General features: G+C 39.3%; 1 protein-coding gene across 1 annotated transcript; it reads left to right on the top strand.

The window, feature by feature from the left end:
* Window positions 1-7,389: 7,389 nt before the first annotated feature.
* Window positions 7,390-15,552, top strand: IGFBP1 (insulin like growth factor binding protein 1). Its single transcript, XM_069095402.1, is given in 5 exon segments — window positions 7,390-7,854; window positions 7,857-8,279; window positions 10,604-10,788; window positions 12,236-12,364; window positions 14,828-15,552. Coding segments are annotated over 5 exon segments (951 nt in total). The 5' UTR covers window positions 7,390-7,772; the 3' UTR covers window positions 14,960-15,552.
* The last annotated feature ends 291 nt before the right edge of the window (window positions 15,553-15,843 follow it).

Here is a 15,843-nt window from a genome sequence, read left to right as displayed (position 1 = left end):
TCTGCCTCTGAGGTTATTCTATCCACTCTGCCAAAGTACCTCTCACTCCCATTTTGTAGACAAGGAAATAGAGATTCAAAGAGAGGGAGAGACTTGCTTTTTTCATTAAATCTTAGTTATTTTATCTTCTGTGTGCAGAATTCTTGGTTGGCCTCCTAAGTGATATTGGGTGAGAAGAGGGTAAAAAGAGATGTGTAGTTCATGGAGCTCTGTCCAAGGTGAACAGAGCAGTGCAAAGTAAGGTATTAACTAGGGTTATAGACACAATGACCATTAGGTACTTAATAAGTACATTGACCATGGTAATGATGAGAATCAAGTGTCCATGCATCACTTTTGACTGAATTGGTAGGGTCACCCATTGGGCCAAAATACAAGAGAAGGCACAATTATAATAAAGAAGAAAAACAAATAAAATATAATATTAAAACCTATTTGTATAACTACAATTTATTCACTTGAACTTTCTGTCAATGACCTCTTCATTACTAAGTCCAATTCCTTTTTTTAGTTCTCATTCTCCTTAATCTTTCTACATTTCACTTTGTTCACTATCCCTTGCTCCTTATCATTTTTTTTCTCTCAATGTCCATGTCATTGCATTCTCATTATCCTCCACCAGCTCCTCAAAATACTCTAAATGCCTCCATTGTTGTTTATCATTCCCCTCCAATTAACTTTGGGTTTCCTGCAAGCATCTTTCCTTGACCCTATTCTCTTTTCTACCCTCTTGCTTTTGACAATTTAATCTACTCCCATAGTATAAATTCTCATGTCTAGCAACATGATTTGCATCACTCTCAATCTCTTTTTCCGAGCCTTAGTCCAGCATCTACAAGCCTTCTAATTATATCCTATCCCTTCAACATCTCAATTGCAAAATGGCACAAAATGTATCTCCTCCCCCAAAACCTGCCCCTCCTCTGAAGGCTGCTGTCATTGTTGACGGCACCACTGTACTCCTAGTCTCTTAGACTCAAAATCTCAGAAGCACTTATACATCCAACTAACATCTAACTCAAATATTTGCAAATGCTTATTAAGTACCTGTTGTTACAGAATACTATATTATGTACTGGAGAGGGTATAAGATTTAGGTAAAATATAGTCCTAGCCCTCATGGCATTCACAGTTTAATAAAGGGATAAAATTAAACTAAGATAGCTATCATACACAACATTATATGGTAAATGCAATAAAGAGATATAGAAGTGTACTATGAAAGCCTTCAGGAGGAAAGTGTTACCAACTTGAAGCTTAAGGGAAACCTTCATAGCATCGTTATTATTTGAGATGGAGTTTAAAGGTAGAAAAAGAATGCTAACAGAGAAATGAAGAAGGAGGTAATTCTAAACTTAGAGAACAACATGACAAAAGGAATTTAGAGTAGAGGATTTAAGGGACATCTGAGGGACAGAGAAAAGACCAATTTGACTGCACCCTAGCATGTCTAGAGGAAAGTAGCGTGAGATAAGGCTGAGGTCAGATAGCAAAAGATTGTAGAGAACCTTGAATGCTCATCAAAGGAGCATGATCTATATTTATCAGGCAATGGGGAACTTCTAAATGGATGTGATCAAATAGATCTTCCTTCTTTCCTTTATCTCTCTTTCTTTCTTTTTTTCTTTCTTTCTTCCTTTGTATTTTTAATAAGGTCCTTCTGTATCGTCTATTATTATAAAACATGGGGAAAGAGAATATGGAGTAGGGAAACAGCAGGCAAGTACCTTGCTGTCATCAACAAGTTCAAGTCATCTGACCCATAAAGACTACATCCCAGGGAATAGAAAGAACTATAGAATGTTATTGCCGAGTTTAGTCAGGGATCTCTGAAAGGTATCAAAGAACAGGAGAGGTGCAACTGCAAGATTGGTGAAGGGCAAATGCTGTCCTGATTTTCAAAGAGAAAGGGAAGTGAATGGAATCTATAAACTAACAAAGCCTGACTTTGCTTCCCCGCCAAAATTCTAGAATGTGTTATTAAAGGGATGTTTTGGGAACATCTAGAAATGAAAGTGGTGATAACTAAAAGCCAGCATGGCTTCATCTACAATAGGTCATGACAGACAAACAGTATTGTATTTCCTTTCATTGTTTATGATCATTAAACAAATAGATCAGGAGAATGTTGTAGTTATGTTCTATACATATTTCAGTAAAGCATTTGACAAAGTCCCTTGTATTGTCCTTGAGGACAAGATATAGAGATGTGGGCTGGAGGAAATTACTGCTAAATGGATTTTAAAGTGGTTCAATGGCAATACCCAAAGAGTAGCCATTAATGTCTGTATGTCTATATGTGTGTGTGATCATATTTCATTTTTATCATTTTAAAACTACTTTTGGTGTACACCTGCATACATACAAAAATAAGTTAAACAAAATAAGAAAATATTTTTGCAGTAAATATCTTTGATAACAATGTAACATCCAAAATCTCAAAATGACAAAAGTAATTCTGATTTTCAAGGGGTTTAATGTTTTTTAAAGATATTTTTTGAAAGGGGATTTTTAAAAGTAGTTGCTGAAAACTTGTTAAAAGTCTCTGGCAAGAGTCATATGAAATATTGAGGTCCCCCTTGTGCCTTTGATATTGATAAAAATAGTATAAAGTAATAAAAGGAAGTATAATTAACAGTATATTAATAAGAGTATGGGATTGGTTTTTTTTTTTTACATTTTTTGGAAAGTACCTGGAATTACAAAACTCATCATAGCTTTTGAATCACTGCTAGAATTCTCTCCAAAGGGGAAAAAATTCTGCCTATTTATACTTAAATATTTATACTTGATTTATTTATGATTGTAGAAAAATAGATAAAGTCTTTTTGTCCAATAATTCAGGCAATGGCTGAGTCCATTAACATAATGGAATATTGTGCTAAAAATCAAAAACAGGAAGCGACACATTACCTCTCTCTCTAAGCCCCATTACACAAAAAAATATGGACAGGTTTTTTTTTTTTTGGGGGGGGGGGGGGTTGTTACAGAGTAAGGAAAACAGAGTAGAAAAATAAACATTAATTCTGGTTATATAAAAACATCAATAGTAATTGAACTTTATAGGTACACAGATGAAAAAGAGATTGATGAGAAATACAGAGAAATATGGGAAGATGAACATGAACTAATCCAGAGAGAAATAAGCAGAACTAAGAAAACAGCAGTCACAATGAATACAACAATGCCAATGAAGAGATCATTAAAAGGAAGTTGATCTCTACATAATGGAAAAATCAATAAAAATCTCAGAGCAGAGATGATGAAATCGATCTCCCCCCTCCCAGAGAGGTGAGGTACTGCTGGAGCCAAGTGGATGTAATATAATGGAGGTTTTACTTGCTTGTTTTGTTTTAATAACAAAGGAGAAAGGCTTCTTTAAGGAGTAAGGAGGAAATGACTGTGATATGAAGAAAAAACCAGTATCAATGAAGCTTATTTTTTAAAAAGAGAGATTGGAAGGGGTAATATAGCAAATGTGATCTTATTGTCACTTGGTTAAAATGTAGTATGTATATACATATCTCTGTGTATAAATGTATATATATAATATATTAAAGTATATTTTTCATTTATTAAAATATAAATACTTCAGATGCAATGCATTTGCATTTGCCATTGGGTTTATTTGAACATATTTGTTGAAAATATTATAAAGTTTCCAATGTTTTAAAAAGAACATTTATTTTTATAGTTTACAGTCTTGGATCATGGAGAGGTTTTGACTTGCCCAGTCAGTCAATAGGCATTTATCCAGCAGCTGCTATTTTCTAGGCATTGTGCTAAGGGCTGGGAAAATCCTCCAAGAGTTCCCACTCTAATGGAAGAGGCAAAATTAAAAAAAAAATAAGTATGTACATTATATAGAGAGTGGAAATGGACAGTAAGCTCAGGGGGAAGGTATTAGTGGGGTGGGAACTAGGAAAGGTCTCCTTCAATAGGAGGGATTTGAACAATTTTGAAAGAAACCAAGGAAACCAGAAGGCAGAGAGGAAGAGGGGGAGCATTCCTTGTGCCTGCCTATAAGAGGTGATATTTGAAGGAAGGTTTGCCACATTCAGAAGGCCCCCTCCAATTCCCCACACACCCCCTAATTGTTACCCTGTATTGATAATTTCCTAGACCAATGAAATCACAGGTTCAGTCCTGATCCCCTGTATTTCTTTCTCAAAACATCTGAGTCTCAGTGGTACTGTTTACTAAGTGTGTGACTATGGGAAAGTCACTTTTTTTTCAGGTCTCAAATTTGAAACTGTAAAATGAGGAAACGAGATTAAATGATTTCTAAGTCTCCTTTGGGCTCTAAATTCTCCAATCTTTAAGAATGAGTGGGGATTTTCTTTTTGATTTAAAGGCAGCTTGGGATGGAAGAAGGTGGGTTATGAAATGGTAAAGTGATTATTGAAATCCTCCTGAGGTTTGTGTATTTCCTCTATAAATTTTACCTCTAGCTTTATCTCTTTTTAGTGAGTGACTGAGCAGACAAAGAGTTTGAGGTAAAAGCAGGAAAAAAAGGTTAAATCCTAAATAACTCCTTACCTGAAAAGCTGAAGCTATTTCACCAAGAAAGACAAAACACCATGTTTATTTGTATGTAAGGGACATTTCTATTTCCTCAGTATGTATATTTATACAATATTCAGACCTGGAGGGAGGGGAAGAAAGGAAGGAAGGAAGGAAGGAAGGAAGGAAGGAAGGAAGGAAGGAAGGAATGTGAAGATGGGAGTGGGGAGAAGAAAACAAAGGAAAACTCCTTAAATGAGATTTACTGAGATTGGATGGTAGTGGAGTAGAAAGCCTGATGAAGAAATCATTCAAAGAATAAGGTTTTAGACCCAACTCTGTCACTAACTATGACCTTGAGCAAGTCCTTCACTGTCTCTTTCTGGACCTCGTTTTCCTCCCCTGTAAAATGAAGAAGTTTGTTTCCTAAGGGTCCTTCCTGACTCTAAGACAACGATTCAAAGAGATCTTACACTTAAATAGGTGTAGACCAGAGGTCAGACTAAAGGTTCAGAAAGTAATTTTGAGTAATTTCACTCCAGTGAAGAGAGGACTCTATTTCTCCTGTCATGTCAGTGTATGGGACAATGGAGTAGAGACTTTTCTCTACCCCTTCTTTTGGTATACAGCCTAAAATGACTGTGTCCAATATGGTCAATGGTAGAGATGGTGGTAGGTTGGTGTCCATTCCAGCTGCAGGACTAGAGATAAGTTCAGCTCCAGATGGAAAACTGCAGATTGCTCTTGCATTTTCCATCCCCATTCAGCCAAAGGGAACATCTTGTGTTGCTTCTAGAGAGCCTATAAACCATTGAGTCAGAAAACCCAAGTTCAAATCCTGATTCTCACTTTTAACCAGCTAGGTGACTGACTACAGGCAAGTTATTACTTTTCTATAAGGTTCAGCTTCTCTGTCTGGAAAATATCTTCCTCTCTCTCAGGGTTATTCTGAGAATCAACTGAGCCATTTTGTTAAAACTACACGTCTCAGTATGAACATAAACTAATGTCCAATTTTCGGGATCATGGGATTTAGAACTGGAAGGAAGCTTAGGGATTACTTAGTCCAACTCCTTCATTTTATAGATGAGTAAATTAAAACCCCCAAAGGTGAAGTGATTTCATCTAGAAACCAGCAGAGCCAGACTTCCAACCTGAGTCTGTTGACTCCAAATTCATCTGGGGACATTCATACTAAGCGTATAATGTCTGCTCTCTCTTGACTCTGAAGGGAGATAATTGGGCTTACTAAGCGGAGAGTGGGATAGAACAAAAAGAAATTAAACTTTCTAATTTTTATTTATGCATGTAATTATTTATCAATATTTTTATAGAAACAGGACAATTCAGTCATTTTCAATTGTGTCCAACACTTCCCGACCCCATTTGGGGTTTTCTTGGCAAAGATACTAGAGTGATTTGCCATTTCCTTCTCCAATTCATTTTACAGATGCAGAAACTGAGGCAAACAGGGTGAAGTGACTCACCCAGAATCACTCAGCTAGTAAGTCTCTCATGGCCAGATTTAAACTAAGGAGGATGAGTATTCCTGACTCCAAGGCAGGCATTCTATGCACTGCATCATGTAGCTGCCCCAAGAAATAACCTCTGTTATATACTGTCTGTGTGACCCCTTAGAAAGTTCCTTCATTCTTCACTTGATTTTATTGGAATAGCCCCATGAAGAAATTACCATTGCAGATCTACAACTTAGGCTTTTAGAGTTCGCTGACATTGGGGAATGAAGGGATGTGCTAAGGGGTCACCCAGACAATGTATGACAAGGATGGGACTGGAATTCCAGTCTCCCTAATGCAGCTCTGTGTACTCACTATACTCCGTGGCCTGAATTACTGAGAAATAATCAATTTTAATTAAAAAAACAAAAACAAATGCCTGTGCCTACTAATAGGAATATGTAATAGCAGAAAGCAACTGTAACAAACACATTTGGTTTTCTTCACTCTTCACAGGATCCAACCCTTCTCACTTTTCCTTAGTTGGCCATTGTCCTCTAACATTAACCACATGACCATGGATTTAGGGTCATAGACTGAGGGCTGAAAGGAACCTTATTAGCCATAGTGAAGTCAATAACATTTCTCACAGATTATACAAGTGTAGGATCAAGACCTCAGGGCTGGAAGGCAGCCTCTGAGGTCATCTAGTCCTCATTTTAGGGAACCATGACTGGAGTTGTGCTTGTATTGTCATTAGGATTCTCTCATGTGAGGAAACTCCCCCCACCAAGGCAGAAGAGCACCGTCTTTGCAACATGCATTCCTAGACTTGCCTAGACTATTTTAACTGGCCCAGGGTCATAAGGGGCAGCTGGGTGGTGCAGTGGATAAAGCACCAGGCCTGGAGTCAGGAAGACTCATCTTCCTGAATTCAAAGTTCCACACACTTTACTAGCTGTGTGACCCTAGGCAAGTCACTTAACGCTGTTTGCCTCATTTCCCTCTGGTGTAAAATGAGTGGGAGAAGGAAATGGCAAACCGCTTCAGTGTCTTTGCCAAGAAAACTCCAAAATGGGTTCATGAACAGAGTAACAGGACCAAGATATGTCGGGGCAAAACTGGAACCCAGGTGTTCCCAACTCCAGGACCAGTGAGATAATATATAGTTGTTTAAGGATTGAAAGGCCCTTTACATATATTATCTCACTTGGTCTTCACATAACTACTCAGTAGTGTGAGGTAGGTGCAATCATTATCCTCATTCTGCAGATAAGGAAATTGAGACCTGGAGTTCAGTGCCTTGCTTAGGGCCACTAGGCTTGTCTGAGAAAAATTCAAACTCAGGTCTTCATGAATCCAGGTCTAACACACTGTTCAGAGTACCACCGTGTTGCTTTCTAGCTGGCTCTCTGTACCAAGCTGAGCTGCTTCTCTTTCCCAACCGCCTCATTTAGAATCCAGGAAACTGAGCCCCCAAAAGGTAAAGGGACTTGCTCACAGTCTGACAGCTGGTAAGTAGCAGAGCTTAGTTTCCAAACGCAGGTCTTCTTTTGGGCAATGACATACGCGGTGTTCTCACCACTGAACCACCCTGCCTCCCTGACTTTCGTTATCCAACCCAAACTTTACCCCTGTTTTTAAAACTGCCTTTTCGTTTGTGCAGAGTACCCGCGTGGGAGTGAGAAAAACAAATGTCTTTTGAATGACGATAGATGAAAAGGGAAAGAAAACAGACGCGGGGAGGGCCCCAGGGCACCGCCAATGGCGGGGCACCGGCCCATCCTCCGACGCCGCTAATAATTAACTGGAATGACAAGATCGATGGTTCGAGCGCTTTATAAGGCCCGTGGCCAGGGACCCTGGCATAAACTTCTGGGATCCACAGAAATCTTCTCCTAGAGCCTCCTCTCCCATCTCTCTCGGTAATGACTGAAGCCTTGGCCCCGAGGTGCTGCCCTCGCCGCTGCCCGCTGCTCCCCGTGGTCCTGCTCGCCTTCCAGTTCCACGTGTTGTCCGCGGCCTCCGTGTCCCCGAAGCCCCTGCACTGTGCCCCCTGCACTCCGGAGAAGCTGGCCCTCTGCCCGATCGTGCCCCCCGACTGCCCTGAGCTCGCCCGCCAGCCCGGCTGCGGCTGCTGCCAGACGTGCGCCTTGCAGTTGGGCGATGCGTGCGGCGTGTACACGGCGCGCTGCGGCCAAGGGCTGAGCTGCAGGGCTCGCCCAGGTGAAGCCCGGCCCCTGCACGCTCTCACCCGGGGTCAGGGTGCCTGCATACGGACGGCCGACGTGGAGGAATCCCACAGCTCCGAGTCTTCAGGTAGCTACCCTTTCATCCCCTCCTCTTTCGAGGAACCTCAGACTTCAGCCCTTGCGCCCCCGTATCCCTTGCATCCTCCTGTCTTGCATCCTAAATCCCAACTTATCTGCATCCCATTTCCTGCACCCCCACGTCCTGCATCCATCCCCACATTCCCTGATCCTCTCCATGCCCCGCATCTCCACGTTCCCTGAATCCCCACATATTTGCTTCTACACATTGCCAGCATCTCCTGTGTCTGTCTCCATAGGCCCTGCCAGCTCTATGCAAGATACCAAAGACAGATGAGACAATTGGGAAGTTCAAGGAGAACAGTGGAAACACTAAGGGGGCTGGAAAATGGGGAAAGTGAACAGGGAGCTTGGCAAGGGCTTGGGAGGATACCGTGGCTTTTGTAAATACCTAGGATGTGAATATATCCTGCAAAACCCACATCAAATGCGGCTGGAATTTGCTTTGTATATGTGTGGAGTGGTTACACTATGTGCTCAGCAGATGTTTATAGTACATAATGTGAGAGTTTAGGCTTACATCGCACTTCCATTCATGTGCCATATAAAAGTGTTCTGGGGTGTTTACGTTGCACCTCTTTTCCTCAGAACTTGACAATCGGATTCTTTACTTACTTAAGCAGTGATTTATTTGTAGTGGAGAGTGAAGGAAATGCCTCCTCCTTGCCCCTTCACTTCCTATCTCCCCATCTGGGCTTGATTCACATCCTTTGTAATTCTTGGAGAAATCCCATAATTAAACTCCATAGGAATCTCAGCCAGGGCTTACAGCTCGTCTCTAAGAAGTTACTCGAACTGTTCTGAGTGGAACAAGTCTCTACTTAGATTTTATTCTAGGGCCTAGCTAAGGTGGTAAAATACAGAGGATCACTGAATCATCAATAGAGAGCTGGGACCCCAGAGGCCATGTAGTTCATTCCTTTAAGTTTCCAAATGAGGAAACCGAGGCCAGGAAAGCTTAGATGACTTGCCCAATGTCACACGTGTAGTGAACATAGCAGACAAAATTTGAACCCAGGACCTGACTCCAAAGCTAATGTTTCCTCCACTGTTTTTTGTGGACAGGGTATTCATCTAGGAAAGTTAAATTAAGTGTTACTCTGTTCTCTCCTAGGTAAAGCAAATACCTGAAATGATACCTAGTGGGGTGGGAAACCTGTGGCCTCAGGGCCCCATGTGACCTTCTAGGTCCTTGGGTGCCACCTTTTGACTGAATCCAAGTTTTACAGAACAAATCCTTTTATTAAGAGAATTTGAAGTTTGGATTTAGTCGAAGGGCCACACCCGAGGACATAGAGGGCCACAGGTGGCCTTGGGGCCGCAGGTTTCCCACCCTTGAAGGGTGCCATTATAGGCCTTCTCTCTAGTTCTGTTCAATAAACCACTGAATTCTTTCTCTAAGACATCTAATGATTTATATTCTGCCTGACCCATTTGGCTCTTTCCTGCTCTTTGGCTCCCAGAAATTCCTCAAGAAAATCACTGATTTTGAGCAAATCATGAAGCAATGGAGTGTGGGGAGACCTCCCAGCAGGGAGGAAGTGGATTCAGGTTCTAGTTGCAGATCTTCCAGGAGTAGCCATTGAATAATTCATGAGTGCCTTCCCAAAATGACTCCAACAATACATCCTCCACTAGAGAGCCAGTCATCTCAGCATCATTGCCTGTGAAAATGGCCTCTTGTTACAATCCTCTCTCTGTGGCAGCCCAACCCTGGTTTAATTCCAAAGGAACTACTACATGAGATGGAAGAGTGGGAAGAGAATCAGGATTTTTTTTAAGAAGTGTTTTCACAAAGAGCTATTGTTTTTGTTTGCTACATCTTGTTAGTTATACTAGAAAATAAAATCGGGAGCAGCTAGGTGGTGCAGTGAATAGAGCACCAGCCCCGAAGACAGGAGGACCTGAGTTCAAATTCGGCCACAACACTTACTAGTCATGTGACCTTGGGCGAGTCACTTAACCCCAATTGCCCTCCAAAAAGCAAAAAAAAAAAAGTTTGAAAATGAAATCAATTCCCCCTATAGATGCCAGATGTTGAGAAGGAAGTTCAGTTATCTCTTTCTACAAACTAGTATATATAAATCTACATTAAAATATGGATGCTTGCTTTATTCCATACATTAAAAATAAAATAACTAAAAAATATGTGATGTAGTTAGACCTTTTCTATATCTACTTTTGAGGGAAATGATGGGGAAGAATTTTTTAAAAGCACTTAAAACTACATCATACATGACCATGATGATCTTCTAAAAGGATATGAAAGGATTAATTAAAGAGTCAATGAAACATTTGCTTTTAATTTTGTAGATACTAAAGATCCTTCAGTTCCTGAAAACACCACCCCAGAGAGTGCAGAAATGACGCAGGAGCAACTTTTAGATAATTACCATTTGGTCTTTCCCCCTACTGAAGAAAGACCCATCCTTTGGAATGCCATCAGCACTTATGAAAGTATAAAATCCAAGAAAATCTCCGACATAAAGAAATGGAAGGTAATGAACCTTTGGTAGCACTTCCTTGGAACACTGTCCCAGACTCAAGTCTCTTAAAACTTGTTTTTCCTCCTCACAGACTTAGATGTCACTTCCTTAAAAATCCAGCTTCCTTTTCCACTATTGAATATACTCAAGGGCCTGAGTGAATTCGTCCAGCTGGAAGGGACCTTAGGGAAAATCTAGTCCCAGTTCCCTATAGAATAGTAAACAGAGTGAGACTTTGAGTGATTTGGAAATTTGATGTCTTCATGTTCTCAAAGGTCTAGATTTTTCTTAATTAAAATCATGAAGATATTTGACTTTCTTTAATTTTTTGTGACTTATACAATAGTCAAAAAGTAAAAGAAAAAAGTCTGGAGGAGCATTACTATGGACTTTCTAGCTGACAACTTTACACATGGGTATATTTGGAAATAGTTTCAGTTTTAGGAGTAAAACATGATTGATATTTTTATCAAACCTGGTTGTTTATTGGCATAGGGAACTCCACATATGGACACTTCTCCCATTAATGCATATTTGAAACCTTAAAATCTATAAGTTATAGGTTTTATATTCCTAAAAGTAACCTATAGCCTAAAATCTAGAACTTAAAATCTTAGAAAACTGACAGGATCTAGGAGAAATTTAAACAATTTGCCTATGGTCAAATGAGATAGATCACACACACCTCTTTATCTTTGTAACCAAGAATTCTAGTGCAAGATATTATGGGAGCTACCTTTTAAAAATGGAAACTGTGCTTGTTAATATAAAAGAATGTATAGAAATTTAGGGAAAGCACCTGCAGAATTTACTTAGCAAATAGAAATCATTTAATATCAAAGATTGTATTTTTAAAATTACCACATGAGGGCGCCAAAGAATAGGAATTGGAATTGAAAAAAATCTTGTCCAATGAAAAGGAACTCGGTTTGCGCTTTCCCTGGATATTGACCTAGGTAATGCAATACCTATTATCTCTACAATGCCTGGGTAATCTCATTACCTTGCTTTGATTTGGTTCATATGACTCAGGTATTGTCCAAGTATACTTCTATCTCCACTTGACTTAATATCGAGGGAAGCCTCAGTTTCCTTTTCTGCCAAATAAGATGTCTGTAGGACCATTGCTAGCCACTCTGAGTCATGGTTTAATTGTACTGTTACCTTTTCTGGGTGGCTATTAAAGACCACTGTGATGAGAGATAATTTTTTTCTTTCTAAGTCAGTGGCCCCTGTGTAATAGAAAAGTCAAGCCCACTCCAGTTATAATCTCAGTTTAAAATGAAGTTTGTCTCAATTCAAAAAAGACAGAAAGTCTAACAGAGGGGGAAGATTCAGATTTTTATGTTTTGGGCAAGGCGCGTTGCTATTTGGTTGTGGTACCATTCTGTACTTTCAACAGTAATCTTAAGTCATTTTTATTTTGCCACTTAGAACTCCTTTGACATTATTCTTTCAGGAACCATGTCAAAGAGAACTCTATAAGGTGCTGGACAGATTAGCCAAAGCCCAGCAGAAGGCAGGAGAAGAAATTTACAAGTTTTACCTTCCTAACTGCAACAAGAATGGATTTTATCACAGCAAGCAGGTATGTGATGTTCAACTCTTACCAAAAGCTTTAAAATGCCCTTCCTTAAAAGGAATGCTAAGCATCTCTCACCTTGTGATCTCTGACCTTTAGTTTTAAATAGTGCCTGAGGTCTAAAATATATCTCAAGGAATAAAAAATACATGCTTTCAAATAGTGCACTTCTGAATGTAAAATGAATATGGTAGATCAACCACTTATCCTGAAGTATAGTCTAATATTGATGAGAGATGGAGTTGTAACTGTGTCTGTGCAGGGAATTATAAATGTGGGAACACCCTTCACCAAGGTGGACTGCAATTCATTTTGGTGACCATGGTCATGACATCTAATTTCTGTGGGCTTTAGTTCCTTTTTTTTTTAAGGGCAATTGGGGCTAAGTGACTTGTCCAAGGTAACATGGCAGATTTTTGTGTTAAGTGTCTGAGGCCGGATTTGAACTCAGGTCCTCCTGACTCCAGGGCTGGTGCTCTATTCACTGCACCACCTAGAGCTACCCCAGCTTTAGTTTCTTTGCCTGTAAAATGAAGGTTTTGGATTAGATGGCCTCTGTGGTGCCTTCCAGATCTAGGTCTCTCCTCCTATGTCTATAACATAGAAAATTCAAAGGAAGTTGTCAGAAGCACATAAAAGTTAACTAACTTGCCCAGTGTTCCATAGCTAATGTTAGAGCCATAATCCTAACCCAAATCTTCCTGTCTCCAAACCCAGTACTTTATTGATTCTACCACTTTGCCTGTGCATAGTTTAATAATAATCAACAAAAATAACTTTTATAGTTGAATATAATATTATTTGGAAAGACAAATACTAAATGAGATAGAACAGAAATAAATATCTGCCCAGAGAGGAAAGTGAATCTTAACACTTATGGAAATACAAATTCATTATTTATTTTGTTACCTACATAAACATACACATTTGGGGGGATTTTATTGGGGGAAAAACCCAGACGCCACTTCATCCAGCAAGTAATAAATTACTTAAAGTCTGCAGTGCACTTAATTGGATTTATGAAATCTGGGTTTTATTCCCCATGACAAACTGCTAGACAACAAAACAGTTACATAGTCTCTCTGTTTCAGTTTCCTCATCTGCAGAGTAGAATTTATCTGCCCCAGGGGAATGGCACACAGTCACTCCCCTGAGGCACCAGGAAGTCTTGGCATTCTTTGCCTTGAGACACAATGAAACATGGTCAGTCTTTTCAGCAACCCCTGGAGCATGGCTGGCCCTGTGCCTATCTAAAAAGGTCCTCCTCACCTCAGAGGCTACCACATCCTTCTGGATTTCCTGGTCCCAAGCTGCTGACAATGTCCTTTGTCACAATAACCACATTGATATAAAATTTAATGACTATTTATTGAGTGCTTACTATGTATAGGGTCTTATGCTAGGTACTTAAGAGGATGTAGAGAAATAAGCCATGATCCCTACCTTCATGCATCTCGAAGGAAGCAGGGTCCAGCCAGCCTGCATACAGATAGCCAGAATGCAAAGAGAGAGGCAGTCAAATAGGGCTAATACCGTAGGAAGAGAAGGTCAGACTTCTTGGGATTTTGGATCAGGGATGATTAGAGGGAGGAGAAAGCATTTGAGGTGTACCTGAAGGATGAATAAGAGTTGGATAAGTGGAGATGAACAGGCAAGGGCATTTGGGACAAAGGGTACAGCATATAAAGAATGTGTGAAAACTCTGGAAAACATGGGGGATTATGTCCGGAGAATGGCAAATAATCCAGTTTATCTGGAAGCCAAGGAAAGCAAAATCATGAGACTATATGTCAAAATGTAGACTAGCTATGGTTTTTGCTTTACCTTCAGAGGAGTGCTATTTGAAAATATGTCATTACAATTCCTTATGATGTCATCACATTGTCACCATATGCAGAACTATAGAGAAATGACTAGTATCATAAGAATGTACAGATTTAGTAAGGTGACCGAGAGTAGTGACCCTGCCTTTCCTGGGCTTTACCCCAGTCTCCATACCCAGGCCAAGAAGAGCCACTGCTTCTAAGGAAATAGATTCGTTTCTAAATGTCTAGAGCTGGAATTCAGAATATATATTATTCAGTTGAAGCAAAGGAACAACTAGATTACTACATTCTTTAAACTCTGCAAACATCCTCTATGGGCCTAGCACAAAAGCTTGTCTGCAGGCCAAGAATTTGAAGATTGGGACATATTTACCAAATGTTCGCAATGGTGGTTAGTGTTTCTGACCGGGTCACAAAAACATATTTAATTCATAATTATGGTGACCATATTTTATGAACCTCCAACTGGTTTTTGACAAAGGAAATTCTTTCCATTATTTATATGAGTAGGGTCTATAGTGATAAAGTTGTCATCCATCCCTTATAGTCACTCATGGTCCCATGAAAAACATGATAGAAAGTCTTAGACTTTCCACAGGTTTCCCTTGCTGCCATCATTGTTGATTTGTGAATCTCATTCTAGTGCGAGACTTCTCTAGAAGGAGAACCTGTCCTCTGCTGGTGTGTCTACCCCTGGAGCGGAAAAAGGATTCCTGGCTCACCAGAACTAAGAGGAGACCCTGGTTGTCATCGCTATTTTAATTTGCGTAACTGATCCCATATTCTTTGCATTAGTTCAAATGACAGTTTTTAACGCAATACACTCTATTTATACTCAAACCTATACACATACAAGCACACACACCAAGACTTTTATATGTAGCAACTACTTTTATACTCCACAGGATATGTAAAGCTGTCGGATTATTTATTTCACAGTAAATTTATTTTTTTTCTACACAGTAACTTGACTACTGTTAATTTATATATCATGAACTATGTCATAATTTTATATTGTAAATAGTTGTATTTTTGTTCTTGAGAATATGTGGAATGTTTCCTTTTTTTTTAAAGAGCCTAGAAAAAAAAGATTGATTAGAATAATATAAATCATGCAGGCTTAAAACAATGAGAAAATCAGCATACAATTGAAGTGTGTAAAGACAAATTTTTAAGACCTTTTTAGAAAATAGTTTTAACCTGTTGACATTTGCATCAGAATTTGATGTTAATTTAAAATGAGATATAAACTTAGATTAAATGCATAAACTTCAACAAAGTTTTGTGTTATATTTTAAATGTGTATGCACTGGATATATTGTATTGTAGTACATAAACACATTTTGGAATAAAATTTTCATGCATAAATATTGCTTGTGTATGTAATTTTATTAATGTCAATGTTGGAGAAATAACATGCTATAGTAGACAGAAGTCTAGCGTTGACTTCCTGAAGCCCTGGGTTTGCATTCTGTCTCTGGGTGTATGACCACGGGCAAGTCATTTAACCTCTGCATAGCCAGAAATGTTTCAGATCTACAGTGGTGAAGGGAGTTTCCATAATGGCAGTTTCATACTCAGATTTATTAACAGATCTGCAACAAATTCATGTTTTCAAGAGACTACAGCATACTAAAAATGAGGAATTATACAAGATAA

The sequence above is a fragment of the Petaurus breviceps genome, unplaced genomic scaffold (assembly GCF_028583685.1).
Source record: "Petaurus breviceps papuanus isolate PSGF00001 unplaced genomic scaffold, PetGlider_PUasm1.0 227, whole genome shotgun sequence".
NCBI lineage: Eukaryota > Metazoa > Chordata > Mammalia > Diprotodontia > Petauridae > Petaurus > Petaurus breviceps.
This window is presented reverse-complemented; position numbering and strand designations above follow the sequence as displayed.